The sequence below is a fragment of the Rousettus aegyptiacus genome, unplaced genomic scaffold (genome assembly GCF_014176215.1).
Source record: "Rousettus aegyptiacus isolate mRouAeg1 unplaced genomic scaffold, mRouAeg1.p scaffold_m13_p_12, whole genome shotgun sequence".
Taxonomy (NCBI): domain Eukaryota; kingdom Metazoa; phylum Chordata; class Mammalia; order Chiroptera; family Pteropodidae; genus Rousettus; species Rousettus aegyptiacus.
The window spans coordinates 9,541,902-9,563,414 of record NW_023416287.1 but is presented as its reverse complement, the minus strand read 5'-3'; the positions used below and the strand labels follow the sequence as shown (position 1 = coordinate 9,563,414).

At 47.7% G+C, this 21,513-nt stretch overlaps 1 protein-coding gene across 27 annotated transcripts in view; it reads right to left on the bottom strand.

Moving 5' to 3' along the window:
* Window positions 1-19,898, bottom strand: part of ZMYND8 (zinc finger MYND-type containing 8) — a 105,448-nt gene extending 85,550 nt beyond the window's left edge. For 10 of the 27 annotated variants that reach the window (XM_016121198.2, XM_016121207.2, XM_036229315.1 and 7 more), the window contains exons 1-3: window positions 19,817-19,898; window positions 18,910-19,143; window positions 10,097-10,167 (exon numbers count right to left, since the gene is read on the bottom strand). In XM_016121198.2, the coding sequence (XP_015976684.2) occupies window positions 10,097-10,167; window positions 18,910-18,923 (85 nt within the window). In that variant the 5' untranslated portion in view covers window positions 18,924-19,143; window positions 19,817-19,898. Of the gene's footprint in view, window positions 1-10,096; window positions 10,168-14,006; window positions 14,500-17,698; window positions 18,070-18,414; window positions 18,434-18,909; window positions 19,144-19,816 lie in introns of those variants that run through there. The other 17 variants (XM_016121192.2, XM_016121189.2, XM_016121199.2 and 14 more) reach the window with 5 other exon arrangements.
* Between the last annotated feature and the right edge of the window lie 1,615 nt (window positions 19,899-21,513).

The following is a 21,513-nucleotide window of genomic DNA, read 5'->3' as shown; positions in this document are numbered from 1 at the left end:
CCACATGTGGCTATTGGGCATGTAAAATGGGCTGGCGAGACAGAGGAAGGAATTTTCTTTTCTCAATGTCAATTTAAACAGCCACATACAGTGGTGAGTGGCTGCTGTATGTGGACAGTATAGCTATGGAAGCTCAATACTTAACAGGCACTGAAGGAAGCCTGGCAGGCCAGCAGGACACTACGGAATCCTCTGCCCACCCTAAATGCCTCAAGGGCATCGTGATTGGATGCCCAGCAATGTGTCTATGGACTTGCCTTTGAGTCCTCCTTTAGCCTAGCTTGGAAATCCTTAAGCCTTGAGTATGCCTAAAAACGTCCAGTCAGAAGTGATCAGTGTACTTTCAGGGCAATTTAAGGGACTTTCCAGGGTGATTTTGATTTGGAAGCTAAAGGACTCCACTGTTGGAGGTATAAATGAAGGCTCAGAAAGAGAGGGGGGCCCTGGGTCCCCAAGGATGTAGAGAAGGTGAGAGGAAGGGGGTTCCTCAAGGAGAGCAATCGGGAAGGATCACCAAAGGTGCGACTGGGCAAGGAGCAGGAGGGACCCTGGCACATCACAGGACCGGCACACACCTGGCAGGCCACATGGGGTGGGCAGGTTCTACAGGGCCTCTGACATGAGCCTGGAAAGGACTCACAGAGCAGTGCCTTGAATCTCTACTCAAGACTGGTTTTCAGGAGCCATTGGAAATCTACAGCAGGAGACAGGACAATCGGACTGTGTTTTGGAAAGGGCCTACTACAGAAGTAGTATGAATATCGCAGGAAGGAAAGAAATCAGAGGGAAGGGGACCATTTCAAAGAGTATGTCCCTGTGGGGAAGGAAAGACAGGCCACCAATAGTTTCCGAGAGAGAGCAGATATTTGAGCTCGGACAATTATTTCCAGGCATGGATTATGCTGGAAACAAAGCCATCCTCTCTAGTGGAAAGGCTGTTTTTACTTCCTTCCCTGGAAGAACAGTTCTATCCATCCAATAGACAAAGTCAAGTCATTCACTCATTAATTCAAAATAAACATTTGCTGCGCACCGACCAGAACAGTCTCAGTGGTCAGATGGTGTGCACAGAGCAAAATAAAACATGCAAAAACAGAAGGAAGGACCCACCCTCACTTAGATAAGCCTTAGAACCAATGTGGGTGAGAGGTTAGGATAAAAGTGAAGAGAGGATCGTCCAGGCATGAGCAAAGGCCCGATGGCGCCCAGTGGCTCTTTCGATGACCTTAAAGATCCCTGTGGCTTGGAGCACAACGAAAAGGAGAAGCATGGAGGGGGGAAGCTGGAAAGGTGGGCAGACACCAGCACATGAAGATTTTAGAATTTTGATCTTCATCCTAAAACCAACCAAAAAAAAGCACTTAAGAGTTTACAGCAGGAGAGGACAGCCAGAAGAAACGAGCTTTCGGAAAGACTGGGCAGGTGGGATGCACAGAGATGGTGAGACCAGCTAAGAATGCTGCATTCGCTGGTGACGGCGTGCAGAGGAGTGACGTTTTAGGATGATAATATTATATAAGGCAAGGACACAAAAAGGCAAAAGGACAGAACAGAAGAAAAGTCTCATGTCTCTGTCCTAGCCAACTGGCAGAGTGCTGTGTTATTCGTCATGGCAGAGAAGCAGGTGTTCTGAGGGGAAGGCTGAGCCGTAAAATCGGCTGTGGACATGTTGAGTTTGAGACACCTATGAACAACAGGTAGGGAGGTCAGGTGAGCAGTACGCGGGGCCCCTGCATCATGACTCAGGAAAAAAATCTATATTGGAAATAAAAACTCTGTGAGTCATAAAGCTACAGATGTGGGCGAGATCGCCCAGGAAAAAGAACATGCTGGGGGAGATGCGCACAGGGCCAAGCTTTCGACAACTCCAACATGTAAAGGCCGGAGAGAAGAGAAGGGGCCCGGGGAAGAGAGGAAGAAAACCAGGATCACAGTGGCAAAAAAGCCAAGGGAAAGAGGTTCCCAGGAGAAAGATCGGCGACGCCCAACTCGTCTGGGAGATAAAAGTAGATGAGTATGGAAAACCTGCACCAGAAAAAGCAGCATGGAGTCTGCAGGAAGCTTAGGAATGATCAAAAACGGGGAGGGACTAGGACGAAGCCACAATGCAGCTGGCAGGGCAAGGTGGGAGCGGGGAGCCCCAGACGAGGAGCCCCAGACGTAAGTACAGATCCTTCTCCTAAAAACTCGAGCTTTAAAGAGGAGGCCAGAAATAGGAGAGATGCTAGTCGAAAAGATGCAGGGTCATGGGAATAAATGTGGGAGAGACCTGAGTGCTTTCCAAAGGCCATGCATTCCTCCAGAGGTTAAACAGAGTGACCCAACGACCCCCTGCACATCCACTCCTACCTAGGTCTGTACCCAAGAGAAAGGAAAACGCAATCCACACAACTACTCATTCACGAATGTTCTCATCAGCTAAAAAAGTGGCAAGAACGAAACATCTGTCGACAGATGGATGGATACACAAAATGAGCATCCACAATAGAACAGTACTCTGCCATAAAAAGGAATCAAGTATCGATGGATGAGCCCTGAACACATTATTCTAAGTGAAAGAAGTCAGACACACAAGGTCACACACTATACAATTCCACGTATATGAACCGTCCAAAATCAGCACATCCACAGAGACAGAAGTGGACTGACAGGTGCCGTGGGCTCGGGTAAGGGGACGATGGGGAGCGGCTGCTCATGGCGATGAGGCTGCTTCATCCGGATGGTAAACAAAGCTCTAAAATTGATCACCGTGATGGTTGCACAATAGAGTCTTGTACAACATGTGAATTATATCTCAATAAAACTGTGGTTTAAAAAAAAAAAGTCTGTGAAATGCTGGATCTCTAGGTTCCCAGGAAAGCCGGGGTGGGTGGAGGGAACAAGAGTTGGGGGTAGGGGTGGGGGGGGTGGTGTTGAGAGGGCCTTGTAACACCGCACTCACCCCCTACTAGGAGACGTGGCCTTTCCAGACGTGCCCTCTCAAGTCAACAGTCAAGGATCCGCCTTCGATGGCCCCAAATAAAGTAACTATGATTTGAAACGTTCAGGCGAAAAAAAAAAAAAAAAAGTGCCAGGATCCCTAAAAGGCCTCAGACCTAGGACGTTCATTCCACAGGCATTTACTGGGAGGAGGAAAAGGAAGGGACGGTTCTTTTCAAACGAAGGCTGAAAACAGCCCCACTTTAGATGCCAGTCTCCTGGAACCGTGGGAGTCACCCAAACGCATTAACGTGGGGTCAGGCTTCAAAAAACGGGGTGAGCGCAAGGCTTTCCGCGAGCAAACCAGAGCTCAGCCGCGCAGACGGTGCCGACAGGATTCCGTGAACAGATGCACAGTGGATGCCACGCTGGCCAAGAGAAGGTAGAAAACTTGGAAAGCCGTTATCCGCCATCTTCAGAGTTCGGGCATCTCAGACCTTGTTGGGAGAGGAACAATCTGGTAGCTATCTAACTCGCAAATAAATTCTTTCCATCGCACAGTACATGGATGGCACTTCTTGGGCTGTAGGAGATGCCGAAGAGCCAAAAGAGAGTTAAAAATACCGATGCTCTTTTTTTTTTTTTAAAGAAAAATTCTCGGCACTTCTGCATCGCACCGTGATTTAAGAGTGTTTAGGGATTTATTTCCTTAAAGAGTTTTCCTTGAAAAAAAAAAATGACAGAAGGTCTCCAGCTCCTTGTTGTCCTCATAAACAATCCCTTTGTGGAAGGGTCTTAATTTACATACAACAGTGAGAACGAGGTTCCTGTGCTAATTAAAGTCTGGGGCTGGTTAGCAAATTGCCGTAATTGCATCTTCTCCAAGCATCCTGTCTCAGAAAACATATTCCTACCCGGGCGAATCTCAGCAAGAATGACACTGTTCGAGATGTCGATATCTTGGGCTTCCGCTGCATCTGTGCACGGTTTCCAACGGGCGCCTTTCCTCGCACGGGTGACATGACGCAGACATTTTAAAAACGGTTTCAGGCTTGGCAGCCTCGCCTCGGCACACTGCAGTCGAGGCCGCAAAATGCGTGCACGGCAGGAGTAAGAAAGACACAAGCAGCCCGGAGAGGGGAGCTTTTGTATGTGCGGAGTCCGTCACTGCTCAGGCTTCATTCAAGTCCCTGGACTTCGAGGGGCTTGTCCTGACTCCTGTAGAGTGTGGCCAAAATCCTGCCCTGAACCGTGCGGTGTGACCAGCCTCTCTCGCGCAGAGAATGCAAACTGATTAACGCTCAGCCACTTCTGACCCGGAGATGTGTTTCATGGGTTCATGCATTGTCTTTCGGAAAGGGGGCTGGGGCGGCACAGATCGCCTCTATCAGGCATTTTTACAGGATAAAATCCCAGCTGGCAACACCAGCTAAGCCATGTTTCCTGCTGGTCCACGATCAGTCAGATGGAGGCATCCACCCCCGACAGCCCAGGTCCTTTCCTGTTCACCAAAGGCCCCGTCACCCCAGATGCCAGCTACACTCACCCGTCTGCCTGCTGGCCCCCGCAGACAGACACCTGACTTGGAACTCTTGGGACAAAGCTCACAACCAAGTACAAAGGTTTCAAATCAAAGATAAAATCTGACCTCAGCGCTCCACTTTGCCACGTTATCAATCCCTCTGAGTCTCGGTTCCCTGGGACTAACTACACCCCCTCTCATGGCATTATTATGAGAATCGAATGAAGTCATTTACACATAATACCGGGCCCTAATAAGTACTCAGAAAAGTGTAGCTAAAGCAAACACACTCGACATCTAAACGGTACTTCTGATTCACGCCTGAGCATCTTTCAGCTGATCGTTACCCTCATACACAAATGTCAACCTGGCACCTTGAAAGCTTAGATTCCGGAGAACGGAAACGATCCGGTAAATGCCAAGGCCGGAGTAATGGCAATAACTGGCCTGGGAATTACGCAGCTCACGAGTTGAGCACGTGTGAGGGGAAAGAGGGTGTTAGCAACTGGAGTATACAGTTAGAGAACCTGAAAGGTCATACGGACTAGATGTAGGAACAGGATGCACAAATTCGGACCCCAGTAGTCAGTCTCTAAGTTTCCCAAGTATAAGACAATTCGGAGCCTGTTCTCGACCCACAAGGAGGGCATAATGTTGCCAGTGTCCCAAGATGCCCGAAGGGTCAACCCGTGTTCTTTCGGTGTCCAGACACCAGCCCTTCCCTGACCAAAGAGCAGACACATGACACTGTAAGGAATTCTCCCTGGGGACTTTGCCCTGTTGATCCCGAAGAGGCTGTATACTAACTAGACTAGTTCCACTCCTCAAAGCAGCCTGCGATCTCCAGCCTTCCCATCGGCCCCGTGAGCCAACTGACCACCTTCCTCTCCAACTAACCAGAGCTGCCTTCCACTGCTCACAACTAAGGAACCCTGACAAGGATTGTGGCATGTAGGAACTGAAGCACTGAATTTCCCAAACCACAAGAAAAGCCAAAATACAGGAACAAACATGTGTTCACTGAGCCTAGATCACCATGCTGTGGATTTCGAGATAATTGAGACTAAAAGAGATAAGACTTCATCCCATCAGCCTTTGCAAGGGTCACCTTTTGACAGCGCTGGCTTCGGTTCTTGAGACAACAGCCACGGTCTCCCGATGCCAAGGCTTTGCGTCTACAATTTCCTTGCCTGACCCGAGTGCTTTGTCTGAAAGGTTCCCCAGACACGGAGGCAGCCCCCCTGGAAGACAGGAGCTCAGTCCCACACCAAGAAAGCCACCCAAGGCAGCCCCTAGGGAGAAAGGTCTCTCTTCACCTCGTGGATGCCCACTCCTCACCAGAAGAGGCGCTCCAATGGCCCTGGGAGAATCAGTCCAAACAGCTACAGACCAGCTTTCTTCAAAGGTCTCAGAGGCCAACAGGACAGGAAGCATATCCTAAGCCTGCCTGCCTGCCAGGTAACCCTATACAATTCTCTGCTGCCTGGGCATAGCTTCTGCGTCCACCTCCATGCCCTTTCCCTAGAGGTTATAAGTGAGGGCAGGAGCAGCACATGGGAAGTAGGGCTTCCACCCGACAGCATATCAACACAAGCTCATCCCACTTCACGGCCGATTCTAATTGTGGCTAACATTTCTGAGCGCTCGCCATGTCCCCGGTGCCACCCGAGCACTCCGTATGTGTGCGCGAATTTAATCTTCGCCATAATCCTCTATCTTTAACATCCTCGTGTATAAGAGAAAAATGAGCCACAAAGCATAAACCTGCTAGGCAGGGCACAAGCCAGAACGTGAACTCAAGGTGTCTGGCTCTAAAAGCCAGGCTGATTTAAACTTCCATGCCATCCTGCCTCTCAAATGGAAGGAAGGGGACTGAGCAAGGTGGTCTAAGGCCTGGGGAGAGAAGGAGCCTGCATTCTAGCAAAGGAGACCATCAAAAAACCAGTAAGAAGTACAAGGTCATGGACAAGGGCCAGGAAGAAAATCGGGAATGATTCTGAGGAAGCTTTCGGAGTGGAGTGTCAATTATCTCGATCCGGGTTGTGGTCCTGTGAGTGTATCCATGTGTGAGAAGTTCGTCGAGCCATACACTTACGATCTCAAACGTACCAGAATACAGTAAATCAATGACAGATGGTGGGAGCCAGCCTTCTCACTGTGGGAGTGGGAGACTACAGAGAAGCTAGGGGAGAAGGCTGGACTGATCCGTGCGGTGACGGATCGGAACCTGAGACGGGTGCGTGAACTCATTTAATCTGATGCAGACACAGACGGTAATGTTCACAGACGTGTGCACACACATGGGTTAGTGTACGTGTATCTACTTCCTTGCTCTGTCACCTAAGAGGACCTAACAGCAAAGACACCTCGGCAACAACAAGCAACTGAGGTCTCCAATCTTGGCTCCTAATGCCATTTCTCCAACAAATGAAACCCGAGTTCCTTGGGGAGATGGCTAATTCTAAGGGTTGCGACAGAAAATATACAAGAGGAGCCTAGAGCATCTCGTAGAGGCAGAAAAGCGGGAAAGTGTTCAATCGATCCATCCCAGTATGTCAAAGGGACGAGGAGCCACCTGAAATGTTCCCAAGGGCCAACGCTAGAGCAATTTGAGCAATAAAGTAAACAACTAGTATTGGACTATAACCCAAACTAGAAAATAACTGAGTCCATGCTGATATAAATGAGACAACGACTGGGAGAGAAGAAACAAAACGCCCATACGGAAGAATTCCACATAATTTATGTCCTGTTGGCCTTAAGGAGGTGAAGCATACCTCCCCACTCCCTAAGGTGGTCTGGACATTGTGACTTCCTTCCAAAAAGCTTAGCGCGGAAGGGGAGAAAACTGACAAAGGCAGCCTGATCCAGGTGACCAAGGTCAACATCATCAGTGGATAACAGGTGCCATCGATACGATGTGACGAAATAGCACTTTACAGTCTTCCTCCCCAAAATCCATTATTCCAGTCCACCCCAGTGCAATCATGACAAAAACATCAGATGAATCCCACCCAGTTAAGGGACACCCTGCAGAACACCTGACGAGTAGCCCTCAAAACCATCAAGATCATCAAAACAAAGGCAGAGAAACCGTCACAGCCCAAGATGAATCTAAGGAAACGTGACAACGACATATAATGCGGTATCTTGGATGAGATCTTGAAGAGAAGAGACACCCCAGTGGAAAAACTAAGGAAATCAGAACAAAGCATGAACTTCAGTTGGTGATAACATAACCAATATTAATTTATTGTTGACAGATGAATCATACTAAGGTATGATGTTCACAACTGGAAATCTCTGTGTGTGCACATGTGTGTGCAGGGGCGTGATATGGGAACACTGCACTATCTTCACAACTTATCTAGAAATCCACAGCTGCTCTAAAATTACAAGTTTCTTTTTAAAAACACACCAGACGATGACGGAATGGCGCCTTTGGACAGAGTGACCACCGAAGTCCCCTCCAGGGAGGTAACGTCTCCTTGGGACTGAAGCGGCAAGATCCAGGGCACCACTGTTCCCTGCCCCCCCGCACCCCCCCCCTCGCCGCATGGGACACACGGGGCCCCAAGGAGGGAACAGAGGGGAAGGAGGCGGGGGAAGCTCGAGTGTCGTCAGAGGGAAAGGGTCCCAGGGAAACGGCATGTCACAAGGTGACCGAGCAGGGCACAGGGAACTCAGACCTGAGCCGCAGGGCACTTTGCAGGGAGTGGGCAAAATGAGACGGGGCTGTTTTCCAGGTCGCCCTTGGCTGCTGCAGGGAGGTGTGGAGTGGGGCAGATGAGACAGAGGGACAATGATCACCCCAGAGTGATCGCGCTTCGGGTAGCACGGTCAGAGAGGGATGCCACCAGGGGAAGAGCTGGGAGCACCTGAGCAGACCAAAGAAGAGAAGAGAGGTCTCCACACTGAAGGGGAAGAGAACAGGGTACCCCGCAAGGATGGGGTCCCACGGGGGAGGGTCCTGATCAGAGCAGGCCTCCCATCCCGGCTGACAATCCCTGACTCCAACCCTCTTAGAGAAGTCTCCACGGCAGGTCTCCGGCACCTCCTTGAAGGCAGGGCCTCCGATCCACCATGTGACCATCTGGAGCCTCAGTTTTCTTATCTGCAAAATGGGAACACTTCCCACCTCATAAAGAGATTCCAGGAATTCAGTAAGACAAAACTCCTGGTCCAAGCACAGCCTTCACTAACAACATCAGAGAGTATTCTTTCGACAAAAGAAGCCCAAGGTAGAAAAAAATCTTAGAATCTAATCCAACATCCCGTTTTACGGATAAGAAACTGGACAGAGACAGAAGGTAGCCAAGCCCCTCGGAAAAGTGAATAGCAAAAGAACCCCATCTTCCAGCTCGCTGTCTCTGGGTGCTCTTCCCTCCACATTCTGGCTACAAGGGGGCTGGGACACGCTCCCTCATCACAACTGTCTCAAAACACCCTTTCAGGAGGGTTCTTTTCTTGCTCAAAACTCCCCGCTTGATGGCCCCCATGGCCCAGGGGGGGCTGTGTGAAGGACAGCAGCCTTCTGACCAGACCCACCCTCCCGACCTCTCCCTGTTGCTCTCTCCCTTGCCTGACCACCCCAGACACAGACCAGCCCACCTGAGGTGCCTTCCCCTCTCCTCTCTGGCCCATGCCAGACCCCGATCTGTGAGGCCGGCCTCAGCAAATGCCAGCTCCCCCACTTCCCGGCCCACAGTCATGACTATCGGGCCCCAAAATGATATGCCATCTTAAAAAAAAAAAAAAAAAATCCTCAGAAAGCTTTGTTGTTTCAGAGACTGCTTTTTGTGACGCTCTCTCACTAGCCAGATAGAAATCTTTCTGGCAGGGTCTGTAATAACCCTCTCTCCAGCCATCCCAACCTGCCCCACAACCCACCGCACAGGGCTGCGTGCTCAGAGCAGGCACTCGGCGACTCGTCGAAGGAATAACAACGGCGTGGTACAGCCATTAAGTTTAGAGTTGAGCATTTTCATCAACCAAAGATATGAAAAATGTTCCAGTAGCTCATTTTTAAAAGCACCCTGGAGGCAAAAAGTGAGTAACTGCTTCTCTTTGGGGAAGCCTCGTAAAATCGTGCACGGACCAAACAAAAAGTACCAATCCCTCAATCGGAAGATTCTGAGACGTCTAATACAGGCTCCTGAATAAAAACATAAACTGTTTGTTCTAATTTGCTAATTTTTGTCCTACATGCCACTACCGGCCCCAGCATTCCAGAAAGTCCTACATTTCCTTCCAATGCTGTGATCCCGAACACGCCTATTATTAAAATTAGAAACCAAGCAACAGCTGGAGGCAGGGTTGCTTCCAGAACATACTTTATTTAAATTGTGATTCCTGAAAGTCACCCTGCAGAGAGACAGCCAGCCACCCCCTTAAGTCAAGATATAAAATTCAGCGTCTGGACAATCCCGGACAGGTCAGTCAGTATATCTACATAGGCGTACGAGAAAAAGAGAAGCAAAGGTGGAGATTTCTACATCCATTAGGTTCACCCATCCATCCACGGTCCCTCATCTCAAAATGAGAGGACTATTGCAGCCTCGGCTCACAGAGCCACAGCTTCACTGCGAAACCACCAGAAAGACTCCAATTTCCTCCTCTGCCCTGGAAGAAATAATACGGGATTTTTTTACTCACCTTTGGAGCGAGTAGAGATATCCATGCCCTCTCCGGCCTCCTGTTCCGTTTTTATTTCTTCTTCAGCCAAGCTGAAACAGAGCAAATTACGTTCACGTTTAGGTAGACTGAGAACTCGCCCCATGGGGACAGCTATTTCGGGGTCCTAAGAAGAAACCCACCTTTAAGACAATCCCCCATCCTCATGTAGGGGTGGGGTGGGGTGGGGGGGAGAAACCCACACTTGGTGGCAAACAAAGTGTTAAACCTTCTGAAGGAGTTTTTTTAAAAAAAAAAATTACTAGGTTCTTCTTTTTTTTTAAGTCAAATTACTACTCCAGTTGGTCCTGCTATTAGGGGAATGCAAAAAGGCATTTTTTTTTTTTTTTTTTTTTAGACACACAATTACAATCTGCCTCCATGGGCCAATGAGAACCCAGGCTTCAAGTAAACAAGTTTCTCATCGTTAACACCGACTTCAGGTAAGAGGTGGGTGTCTGGATACCCAGAGTTCTGATCTCAGAATTCTGCAAGGCAAAGAGCATTTCTCAGACCTCCCTGCTAAATCTTACAATTTCCCGGTGAGGCAGAATATGAAAAAAAAAAAAAAAACCGTATTGGTGAAATTATAAAGTAGAAAAATTTGCCCAGGCGAGAGGCAAAAAGGCCCGGGTCTCAAAGCATTCAGAGCACCAGCATTTATCCCAGAATTAGAATTGGGATCTCCACACTCCCACCCCTTGGATGCTTCCTCTCGCTAGCAGCATGGCTTAGAGAAAGCATTCGGCACTCTTTTGAGCTGTGACTAATTATCCCCCACCACAAAAGTGGAGCGAGGAAGGATTAGTTGAAAGACAGGCTGAGAGTTGGGGGTTGGGGAGGGAAGCAGGGAAAGCAAGGCCCCTTTGCTAGGAAGGTCCACCAGAATCTTCTTTCTCTTTCTCTGCTGGAACTCCCCGTTGGACACAGTGCAGGCCACTTCACCTCTTACACAGTATGTGTACACACAGGCACACACACACACCTCCCAAGCCAAGCCAATCAAGTTCTGCTTTAATAGGTGCAAAAGTCTGAGGTGCTGAACTTCCCCGGCTTTCAAGTGACAAGAGTCTGGACAGTTACTCTTGATGCCATTCCATCAGACCTGTGGTTCAACAAGAAATGGGCACATCACCCATGATATGGCTGGAATTTTCCATTTGGAAGACTCAAAGCCAGGAAGGGAGGGAGGATGGGTGTGAGAAGGAATAGAATGTCCCTTTCTGTGTTCGTGGTCTGGGGTTGTGATAAGACAAAACATGAGTCCAAAAAGAGCTGGTTAGAGAGATGGAAGAAGATATGTTTAGGGGAGGAAGATATGCTTGTTGGGGGAGGAAGGTTCAGAATAGGAACTAGGTAGAAAGGAAGAGATGACAGCTAGAATTAAATCGGAAGAACTTAAGAGGCCTCCAACTTAACTAGTCCCAGAAGGGAGAAGAAAAATAGTTTAGTTTTAAATCAGAATATTAACACCTTTAGCTCTCTGATACTGAACCCAGTTAACAATTTCACTTACACTGCATCTGTAGAGAAAGGCTGTAACACAAACCCCCAAAGAGACAACTGACATGTTGTCACAAACGCTTTTTTCATCAGAAGCAAGCAGCCTCTTAAACACGTCGCTAACAGAAATAACGCAACGGTGGTGGTGGAAGGTGATTTGGGCACTAATACTTTTGACTTCAATTTAAGAGGCAAACATTCTGAACTCAAAAGCAGCCCGCCTGCCACGTACACAGGTTGTCCAAATGAAAACTAGTGATGGTTTCTTGCTTGGGGTGACTGGAAATAAATTTTAACACAAAGCCCCACGCAGCCCTCAGAGATGGGTAGACGGTCCACTTCAAAAGAACAAACAGCCACCTTAATCTTTCTATCAACTAGAATTGTTTCCCTCTCTAGCATGAAGTATGTGAAATCCTAAACTTCTTGAAACCGATCCCATTTTTGGAGTGATAGAGAAAAACGCTTAATCTGGGGTCCAACCGAAATGTCTGGTGGTGAGAGAAACAATGACGCATAACAGAGCCCCCAAAACCCACTTGAAGGATTTTTGCAGAGATGAAAACATTCAAAGGAGTATTGATCACAGAGGAAGGCTGTATTCAAGAGAACAATGATTTGGCTTGTAACAGCCTGGAGGGGTTGAATACTTCAGGCAGGAATGCTGCTGAGAGGCTAAGAAAATGCAAACTAGTTAGTTATGTGGTGGCTATTTGCTGCTGAGTTTAAGATAATCAATGCTGGAGCAGAAAAGCGGGAGGGAAAGTTAAGCTGTTTTATCTTTCCAAGTATTACAAGTGGGCACCATAATCACCTAACTTTAGGAATGGCACTGCTAGCTTTAGCCAAGGATTTCAAGCACAATTTCAGAAAACCATCTTTTTCACAGATCAGCAAGCCATCGGTCCATGCACACACGCGCAAGCACACACACACACACACACAACTTGTATTTGACTAAAGGAAATTGCAGTGTCTATGCATTAAAAAGGAGAAAACTTCATTAACAAAAGCAAAGATCAGAATGCAAAATTAGTCATTTGAATAGCCACATCTAAAGGGACTTCCTTTTTTTCTACACCACTGATCTCAGGGTTTTTTTTTGTTTGTTTAGAGTTAAGTACTAGTATGTTATTAGAGAAAAAAATTATGAATATTACATCAAAAGTGGTGATAAGATTTGTGCCTGTCTGAATGCCCCCACAGATCTTGGTCAATTTAGGTTAAGAACTGTTCAGTCATTTGAAGGTGGAAAAAAAAGTCAAATAACAGTGATAGTTAAAAAGAAAAGGCAGCTGCATCTGGAGAAAAGACTTTGAACTCTTGTCATTAACACATTAAAGTCTTAGAAAATACACAGTATCTTTCCTTCCATATCTGCTAGCTTCCAGCAACCCAGAATATTTAAGCTAAAAATAAAAAATAAAAAAAAACAATAGAACCAACAAGCTCGTTTCAAATTGACATTACATTTTTTTTTTTCTTTTAAGGTCGGCTGGGAGGCTGGGGGCCCGCCCAAGGAAAGGGTAATAATATTAGCTGAAAAGCAAACAACAGCCTCTTACCCCAACAGGAAAATTCACCATCAACTAGTTGTATATACACTGTAGGCTCCCACCACCACCACCACTTGCATCCACATTTACCCTAAGTCACTTGCCTCTGGATTTCACAGTCTGATACATTTCAGGCGATTAAAAAAGAAATAACAGCACCTACAAATACAACCAAACCTTCCCATCCCATCCCAGAAAGAATAAAAGATTTCTCCCCCAATGCCTGAGCAAGAAAACCTATGCTTACTTCTTAACCTGCATTCACTGAAAAAGAGCAATTAAAAGTTGCAGATGAACTGCTGAACCTCCAGGATGTTTTAAGCCTTCTGATTATTAATTCTGAGGACTCAAAGCCTGGTCCGTAATTCCCAGGAATCCCATTCCCTGAACACTTCCAAGAGAGAGAGAGAAAAAAGAAAAAATCTAGTTTTGACAGAAAAATGCCTGAATACACAATACCCAGATATTTCTTCTCCCCAAGTGCCCCTACTATTTGACTTTTAACCAGAACTATCTAAACCCATCTAGAATATATAACCAGCATGCACAAAACTCTGGTTCTACAGCTGAGGATCATCACACAGCAATTCAAGAATCATGCATCATTCGAAAGGACTTTTCCTTCAGCTTTTTACTTTCATTCAAAATATCAAACTGGTCCAGGCTGTAAAAAATAGTTAATCCCCAAGACACAACATCTTCCTCTTCTAGAGCACAAAATAGTGAACATCAAAATTTTCAAAACCATGCTCCCCTAAATCTGCAATTAATTTAAAAAAAAAAAATGGGAGGGAAGGGAATGGTTAGCAGAGCAGCTTTATATAAGCACTCACCTAAAACAGGCAGAGTCATCGGTAGCTAAGCTATTTATGCAGGATTCTTAAAATGGCGTCTGGCAATACTGCCTCATTCCTGTATTGAAGCTAAAATGGTAGCAGTTTGTTCAATAGCTGTAGCTCTTGTTTAAGCAGCCCTGCTAGTTTCAAAGCCACCTTCCTAAATATCAGAACCAGGAAAAGCTCAACCAGAGGACACCAACAACCCAACGTTTAGAGGCTTAAAAAAAAAATCTGCAATGACAGGGGGAGCATGTGAAGTCACAGGTTCCTAAGGAAAACCCTTCCCTTTTAGATCCTGAACCTTCAACGTGAGGCTGTGAGATGAGGCCCCCCTCGCCCTCACATGAGCTGGGTGCAAGGTGAGGAAATATGCAGCCCCGTGGCATAAACTGCAGACAGACAGGTGTCTGTGCAAACACAAAAATGCTCAAAGGGAGCAGGCTGGGGAGGGGAAGGAAGCCCATTTCCCCTTCTTGGTATATTAGAAACCAGTTTAGCATCCATACCAAAAAGGAGCTGGGTGAAACGAAAGTGCTTCAAGGGCAGCGGCATCTGAAAAGCCAAGCTAAAGGGCTGCACCCCAAGTCTAAGGCCAAAGTAAAATCAAAAGGCTGTTTCTAAGCTTCAAAACGGCCACCAAATACCCAGCCAGTCCTAAGACGGCATCAAGGAAAGACAATCCGAATCTGCAGAAAGACAACAGTAAAACATTCCTTTAGCCAATGCACGGGATGCTCCCAAATTAGATTTGTGTCCACCCCCAACGGAGCCCTGAAAACTAACAATGGGTTTTGCAAAAAAAACCCTTTCAGAGGCCGAACTAATAGCTGCATAGTGGATAATGTCATTTACTGTTACAGGTCTGAGCACTGGCCTCAGAACTCTGTGGTGCTGAGAGTTTCAAGGTGACTGCTTTTTAGCTCCAGGGGAGACAGGAGGGCATGGTGCCCAAGGCTGTGCCAGGGTGAGGACGGGCAGCTGGCTCCTCGCCGGCTGATAGGCAGGTAATCTTGATAGGAGGGACAGCCTGGCAGCACAGCTAGCTGCAGGGCTGACATGGCCGCAGCCAGCTTGTTTATCTGGAAGGAGAGGAGGGAGGGGGAAGGGCGGCCATAGCCTAGGCAACCTGCAGCCATGGGTGAATCCTCGTTTTTACATTTAAGAGTGACGCATGGGCTTCGAAACACATTCCCTTACTAAATCTCTGCTGTGGGGATAGCCAAGGCACTTTTCCGTGTGCCTTTCTTTTCAGGGTCAACCAGAGGCAAAGCCAGATCTGGGGCTAGTCAGCTGACAAATGTCTGTTGCCTCTGCCACAGAAGAAAGAAGGGGAAAGAAGGCAAAAGAAACAAAGAGATCACACATTTGAAGTGGTTGGACTCAAAAACCCTACCTCTGCCTTCAGGGTTTTTCTGGGTTACTGTCACCCTGGTTTTTAGAGTGGCTCCTCTTCCCCTTTCTCCCATGGAAGACCTGAAGCAGCTTCCCCACCGTTCTCCCCGGGGAAAGAAAAGGGGGAATGTTTTGTTTGAAAGAAAAGGGGTTACAAGAAAGAAAGAAAGGAAAGAGAAGCTATTGTTTTCATCCCTAATTTATAGTCCAAGATGCCCCATTGGTTCTTTCTTTCTGACTGCAATCTTTCAGCTGGTAATTATAAAAGTAACTGGACAGGGCTCCACCAGACTAACCATGTTCATGCACAGCAATTAGAAAAACTCTGTGGAAAAGTTTACTGAGTGATTCTATATAATTAATTCCTAGTTATAGACCAAACACTGACCATTTTCTGGAGCTAATAAAAGCAGTCAGTCCCCTCTCCCCCGCCCCATGTGAATGCCACTTAATTTCCCAAAGCAGAAAGTGAGTCCATCCTGGGGGGTCTTGAAGGAAAAAACAAAATACAAAAAATTGGCGGGGGGGGGGGGGGGGGCGCGGGGATCAAAAGCTCCAGTGTGTCTGTCTGTTCCTTGCAGCTGTGTATCCTCTTTGGGGACAGAGGAGGCAGAAGGAAAAAGGAAAACAGCCCATGTTCTTTCTGTTCCTCCCTCTGCAATTTGCAAACGTGGCACAGAGAACATTCCACCTTGGTATAAAAAAAGAAAGCGGGGGAGGGGAGGTGCCCTAGGAATGGAATGCAAGAGACTCTTCTTCGGCTTGGAGAATCTGCTTTTCCTAAAAGGAACAAAGATGGTAGAAATTTCCAGAAGGCCCGGTCTGAGTCCAGCCACTGCAATTGTCAATCTGTAACCTTTCCTCCAAGTCTATTGGTTCAAAAGCTGGAGAGAGGAACCCCATTGGGCTGCTCCGTGAGCCAGCACTGCCGTCCCTACCTAGTCCTGCTGCAATGCAGACATTCATTTTTTTTACCCCTTAGTGAAACTGGAAAATAATGCGACTTTGAAAGCAATTAACTTTTTAGAGACTCGTGGCTTGGTGGTGGCCACGAGACCCGAAGAAAGTGGCTAGCTTGGTCCAGGGCTGGGAACTTGCTGGGGCTGAGCATTTGAAAACAGATCTTGGCTTTGCAAACCTGTGGGAGCCATTTTAATGCAAGCTTTAGAGGACAAATGCCTTGCCAAAGGTTTCCTTCCAGCCCAACAAACACACCATTATGCAAACGTTGAAGGCTCTGAACCAGGAGTCTTCTGATTAGATATTGCTGCTTCTAGAGAGGCCTCAATATGTAATTTCCACTTACAGTCAGGAGATAAGAACAAAGAAAATAGCTAAGAGTCTGGACTTACTTTTGTGGGGCAGTAGCATTGTTCAGTTTTAAGTATATAAAACATCATTAACTGCCTGCACTTTTCCTCTAAGAAGCTGGCCTTACACAGACTTTTAACTTAGAATTGGGTCCATTTCTTGTTATTTAAATGAGCTTTTTTTCCAATTGGTGCTAAAAGTTGGTTAGCTAGACACTAAAAGCATACTGACTCCAAGAAGTTGGCTTAAAACAGCAACTGAATGTATTTCCAGCATTTACAGTCATTGCTGGACTGGTCTCCAGACTGGAAATTGATGCAGCAAACTTCTAGGGAAATTCTGAAGCTAACATAAAACAAGAGTCCACTTTTTGTTCACTCTTAAGTTCTAACTGCGGCATTAAGAGATCAGGGGAAATGTAAAAAGTGAGAAATGGATCACAAGTAAAGGCCAGCATGCATACAGATGTGTGTGGCTCAGGCTTGGAAAAAGGCCGAATCCGTTGAGCACTGAGTCCTGAATCAAACCAGGTTTGCTGGTGGGTGGGATTTCACACTCCATGCCCTAAAACCCCAGTACTGACACCACCACCCACACACCACACCACCACTGCTTAAGGCTCTGTGACTAAGAACAAGCACTTTCTGACACTTCACACGCAGATCACCTACCCAGAGTTCTACCTAATATCCAAACAAACCCAATTAAAGGTCTCCAGGCAAGTCACAGTGAACTGTACATTTCTCCCCTGCAGGAGGGTTAACAGGAAGTGTATATCTTCAATCCTAGCTGCAGGTTCTCAGGAAAAACAGTGGATTCAAACAGTCACCTAAAATCAAGACACTATTAAAAAGCCCTTACTTGGTTCCTGCTAATGAAAAGCCCTCCACTGCTATAGCCAAGACCCCCTGTTAAAAACAGACCCCAAATGTTCGCCAAACTCTTCATACGTGGTCACAGAGGAAATGGATCGCTTTACTTACCCAACATGTTCAAGCAACCGTCTCATTTTTCCACAGTTAAGAAGAGAGAACAGGCTGGCAGATTTGGGACTTGATCAAAAAGGAAATTTTTTTAAACAGTTACATGGGATTATTAAAAACACACACAACAACAACAACAACACAACTGAATAGGGAATGCTGTCATGAGCCACAGACATGATTTTATTTCCTCTGCACTCTACCACACAGGAGGGCAGAAGATGATACAATGTAAAAAAAAGGGAAAGGGGAAAAAAGAAAACAGGGAAAAAAGATACATTAGTTCATTGAAAATCATGCAAGAATAGAAAGCTAAGGGATTCAAAAGAGTCCTCACAGATTTATTGCAGGATGTTGTCCAACATCTCCCCCCTCCACGCCCCCCCCCCTCCAATCCCCATCCCTACTCCAAAAACTTCCTCCAAAGCCTAGAAAACACTTTCAGAAACATTTGCTGGCTGTAGGCTGGCTTGCAGGAGAACATTCTGTATCAACAGAAGTCAGGAAAAAAGGCTGAACAATGTAGTTTCAAGTGAAGAAACCCTGTAGGGAGAGAAAAGACCATGTAGAGACACCACCACCCACCTAGGCCCCAGGAGCTGAGCGCTCTCCTTAGCACTGCTCTGCTGAGGGCTTGGTTCTGTTTAAAGCACACGTCCTCTCTGGTCAAAACTTAGTCCAGCCTTCCCAGAACCTCTTTGGAGAGGAAAACTTGCCTGCTCTGCTGTCTGCCATAAGCTCTCCTTAGAGAGGAGCCTGCTTGCTCACCTTCCATTTTCTTCCCCCAGCAGGCATGTGACACAAGAGAAGACAATAGTGCAAGGGTGGGGGGGGGGGGACTGCTCAGAGAGAGAGAGAGAGAGAAAGAGAGAGAGAGAGAGAGAGAGGAGGGGAAGGGGGAAAAAAAAAAAAAAACCTTCTTTTTTGGCATACCAGGATCTAGCTTCAAACTATTCCAGAAACACCATGTCCTGGTGGAAGAAACGGTGTTCCAGGCCCTTGCCAGTTTGCAAAATCAAGCTATGGCTAATGGCTACTTAGCCATGTGACCCAAGAAAGCAAAAAAAATTCTCTCTAAACAGTTCCAAGTTAACCTAAGTGCTGTGGGGGTGAGTGTGGCACGGCCAGCCACACAGAAATCACACTGCTCGCCCACAATTCGGATGTCTCAGAGGGAGGGGGAGAAAAGATGGTTAAAAAGTCGAGCTTACCTCTGTGGATGCATTGTTAACACTGTGTAATGTCAATACTTATAAAACATGGAGGACAGGCTCCTAGTTCTCACAGAAAAAGGGTTTGGCACTTCGGCTTGATGATCTGGCCGCCTAATAAGAGCTCATCCCCGATTGGCTGGCCCGGCAAATCGGAGTGTAAGGCCACCCGGGATTGGCTGAAACACTTCCTGAGCGATTATCTTTGTGAGGCTCTGGTGAGCAAGAGCCATCCTGTGCATAGAAAAAGACAGGCTAAGCTAGGCCTTTTGCAGCAAGAAAAACTTAGGAAAGGGGCCCCCAGACGCACTTCTCCCATACCCTGACTAGACTTCCCAGCACGGGCAAACCAGTGCAGCCAGCCTGACCTGCCCCCAGCAAAGTCTGAGGCCCAGAGGCCACTGCGAAGAGAGTTTTTGGGGTGAGCTGAAAGGGCTCGCCCTCACCTGCCCCCACAGAAGCGGCTCTTTGCTAGGCAGAGGGCTGGCCCTTTTCTAGAACAATCCAGCAGAATGTTTCCCCTGGAGGGGAAAGTGAAGCTGAATCGGGGGAGCCCCAGGAAAAGAGCTAAGGGAGCAGGAGGAAAGGGGCTTGAGGCAGGCCTCAGAGGAGCTGAGGGCAAACAGACAGGACAGGCGAGCCCCAAGAAATCGCTAAGGAGCAGCCGTGGCTTCTCAGACAGGAGAGGATTCGGGCTGCTGAGGGGAGGAGGGGCACAGAGTGGTCAAGTTTGCATAGTCATTGTCAAAATGCCTCCAGGAAAAGCAGGCCAGAGAGCCATTCCCCCACCCCCCACCCCCGCAGAGAATCTGTCCCCTTGCCCCACTCAGCCACACTACTCAAAAGAAAACCAAAATGGGTTCCTGCCTCCCTGCCAGGATGCCAAGGGCCCCCCCTCCGTCCTTACCCTAAGAAAAGCCAAATGCGCTCCTAGCAGGCCACATGCCTAGATCTACAAACTTCCCTTCCCCTCCCGCCCCCTCCCCCACCGCTGAGGCCTGCTAAACCTGTCAGTTAAACAAAAATCTGACTTCCGTATTAGTCTGCGATGCCTTCAGCTTCCTGCCTATTAACCCTCTCTCGGACTCTGGGCCTGGCTGGGAAAGACTAGGCCCTGAGATCGCAGAAAAGGCCTGTGGAAAAATACCAGCTGCAGCTCTCCCGGCAGATGCAGAAAGAGAGAGAGAGAGCCGCTGTCTCTCGCCTTTGCTTCCCAAGGAGGCGTGTACCATGTGAATCCAGGGCACAGGCAGTGCCTCTTGGTCTGAGAAGCCATTTAAACCCAGAGGGAGAAAGAAAGATGTCAAACGCAGGGAACAAGAACCCCCATTATTAGTCAGGCCTACACCCACGGCTTAGCCCTTCCTGTCACAGTCACCCCTGTATGCATGGACGTGGGGAACTGGGCCCTCGGTGGGCAGACAAATCCCATGAGCTTTATAAGGATTCTTGTTTCAATTTATTTCCACAGAGAACGGCTTCTTTTCGTCCCCTAAGGCAGATGGAGTAGCTATTTCACACACAGCCCTATACTTGGCAGACCCCCCTCACCCCCCATCTCTGGCACTGCTCCCCAGTAAAATATTAACTAGTCTTTCAGAGCAGCTTATAATTGCACCCATTTTAGTAGTAGGAGGAGGTCTTTGCCTGTTCCTCCCAAAAGCTGCCTTGGTAGTCGATATGTACCCTGAGAAGGAAAAGGCATGCAGAAGAATCTCAAAATGGCAATGCTTCCTTTTTATTTTTTTTTCTTCCTTTTTTTTTTTTTTTTTGTTAAGACAAGGTGCTTAATTAACAAGTTTTTTTTTCTTTTTTTTTACAACAAGCTGGAACAACAGAATCTAAATAAATACCATTCTTTAGAGGCTGGAGAAAGCTTCCAGAGGCGAGGCAGCCATATGCCAGGAGGTAAAAACCAAGACCCCATAAAGTCTCCCCTCTCCTCCTAAAATTAGGACCCGTGGGCTTTCTTGTGCCACACCCGTGGGTTCCCACAAAGGAAGCACAGAGCCGGTGGCTTGTTCTCGCTGGCCCGCCCACCCCTCACGGACAGCAGAGGCCCACTGTCTCTATGTGTGTAAGTTCTTCCCGGCTGGAATCTTCTGTCAAACAGAAATAAGCCAGGAATACACACACGCACACGCACACACACGCACGCAGAGTACTGCAGAGGCAGGTCGCAGGCTTTATGAAAAGGGAGGGGACTTTTGTCGTCGTTGTTGTATTTTAAGCTGAAGAGGCCACCTCCACTGCCAAGAGAGCCGGCACTCAGGACAACAGGCCTGGGCCTCGCCAGCAGGGAGGGGCCTCCTCTTCCTGGGGGTGGAAGCATGTACAGGAAGACCAAACGGGGCGGGGGGGGGCAAGAGGCGGGGGCCAAGGCTCATCAGACCATGCTCTCCGTCCTCGTTGTGTGGCAGTGGCGTCCCGCCACCCCCCCACAAGGAATACCGTTGTCGGTCTCCCCACGTTGTGCTTTTGAGAGAACAAACATGACTGTGAGTTTGGGGCGGACCTTGTGTACAGCCAACTTCACGGCCCATTGAGGAAATGAAATATGCCACTGGTGTCCGTGGTGGATTTTAACCTGGGATTAGAGCTTGT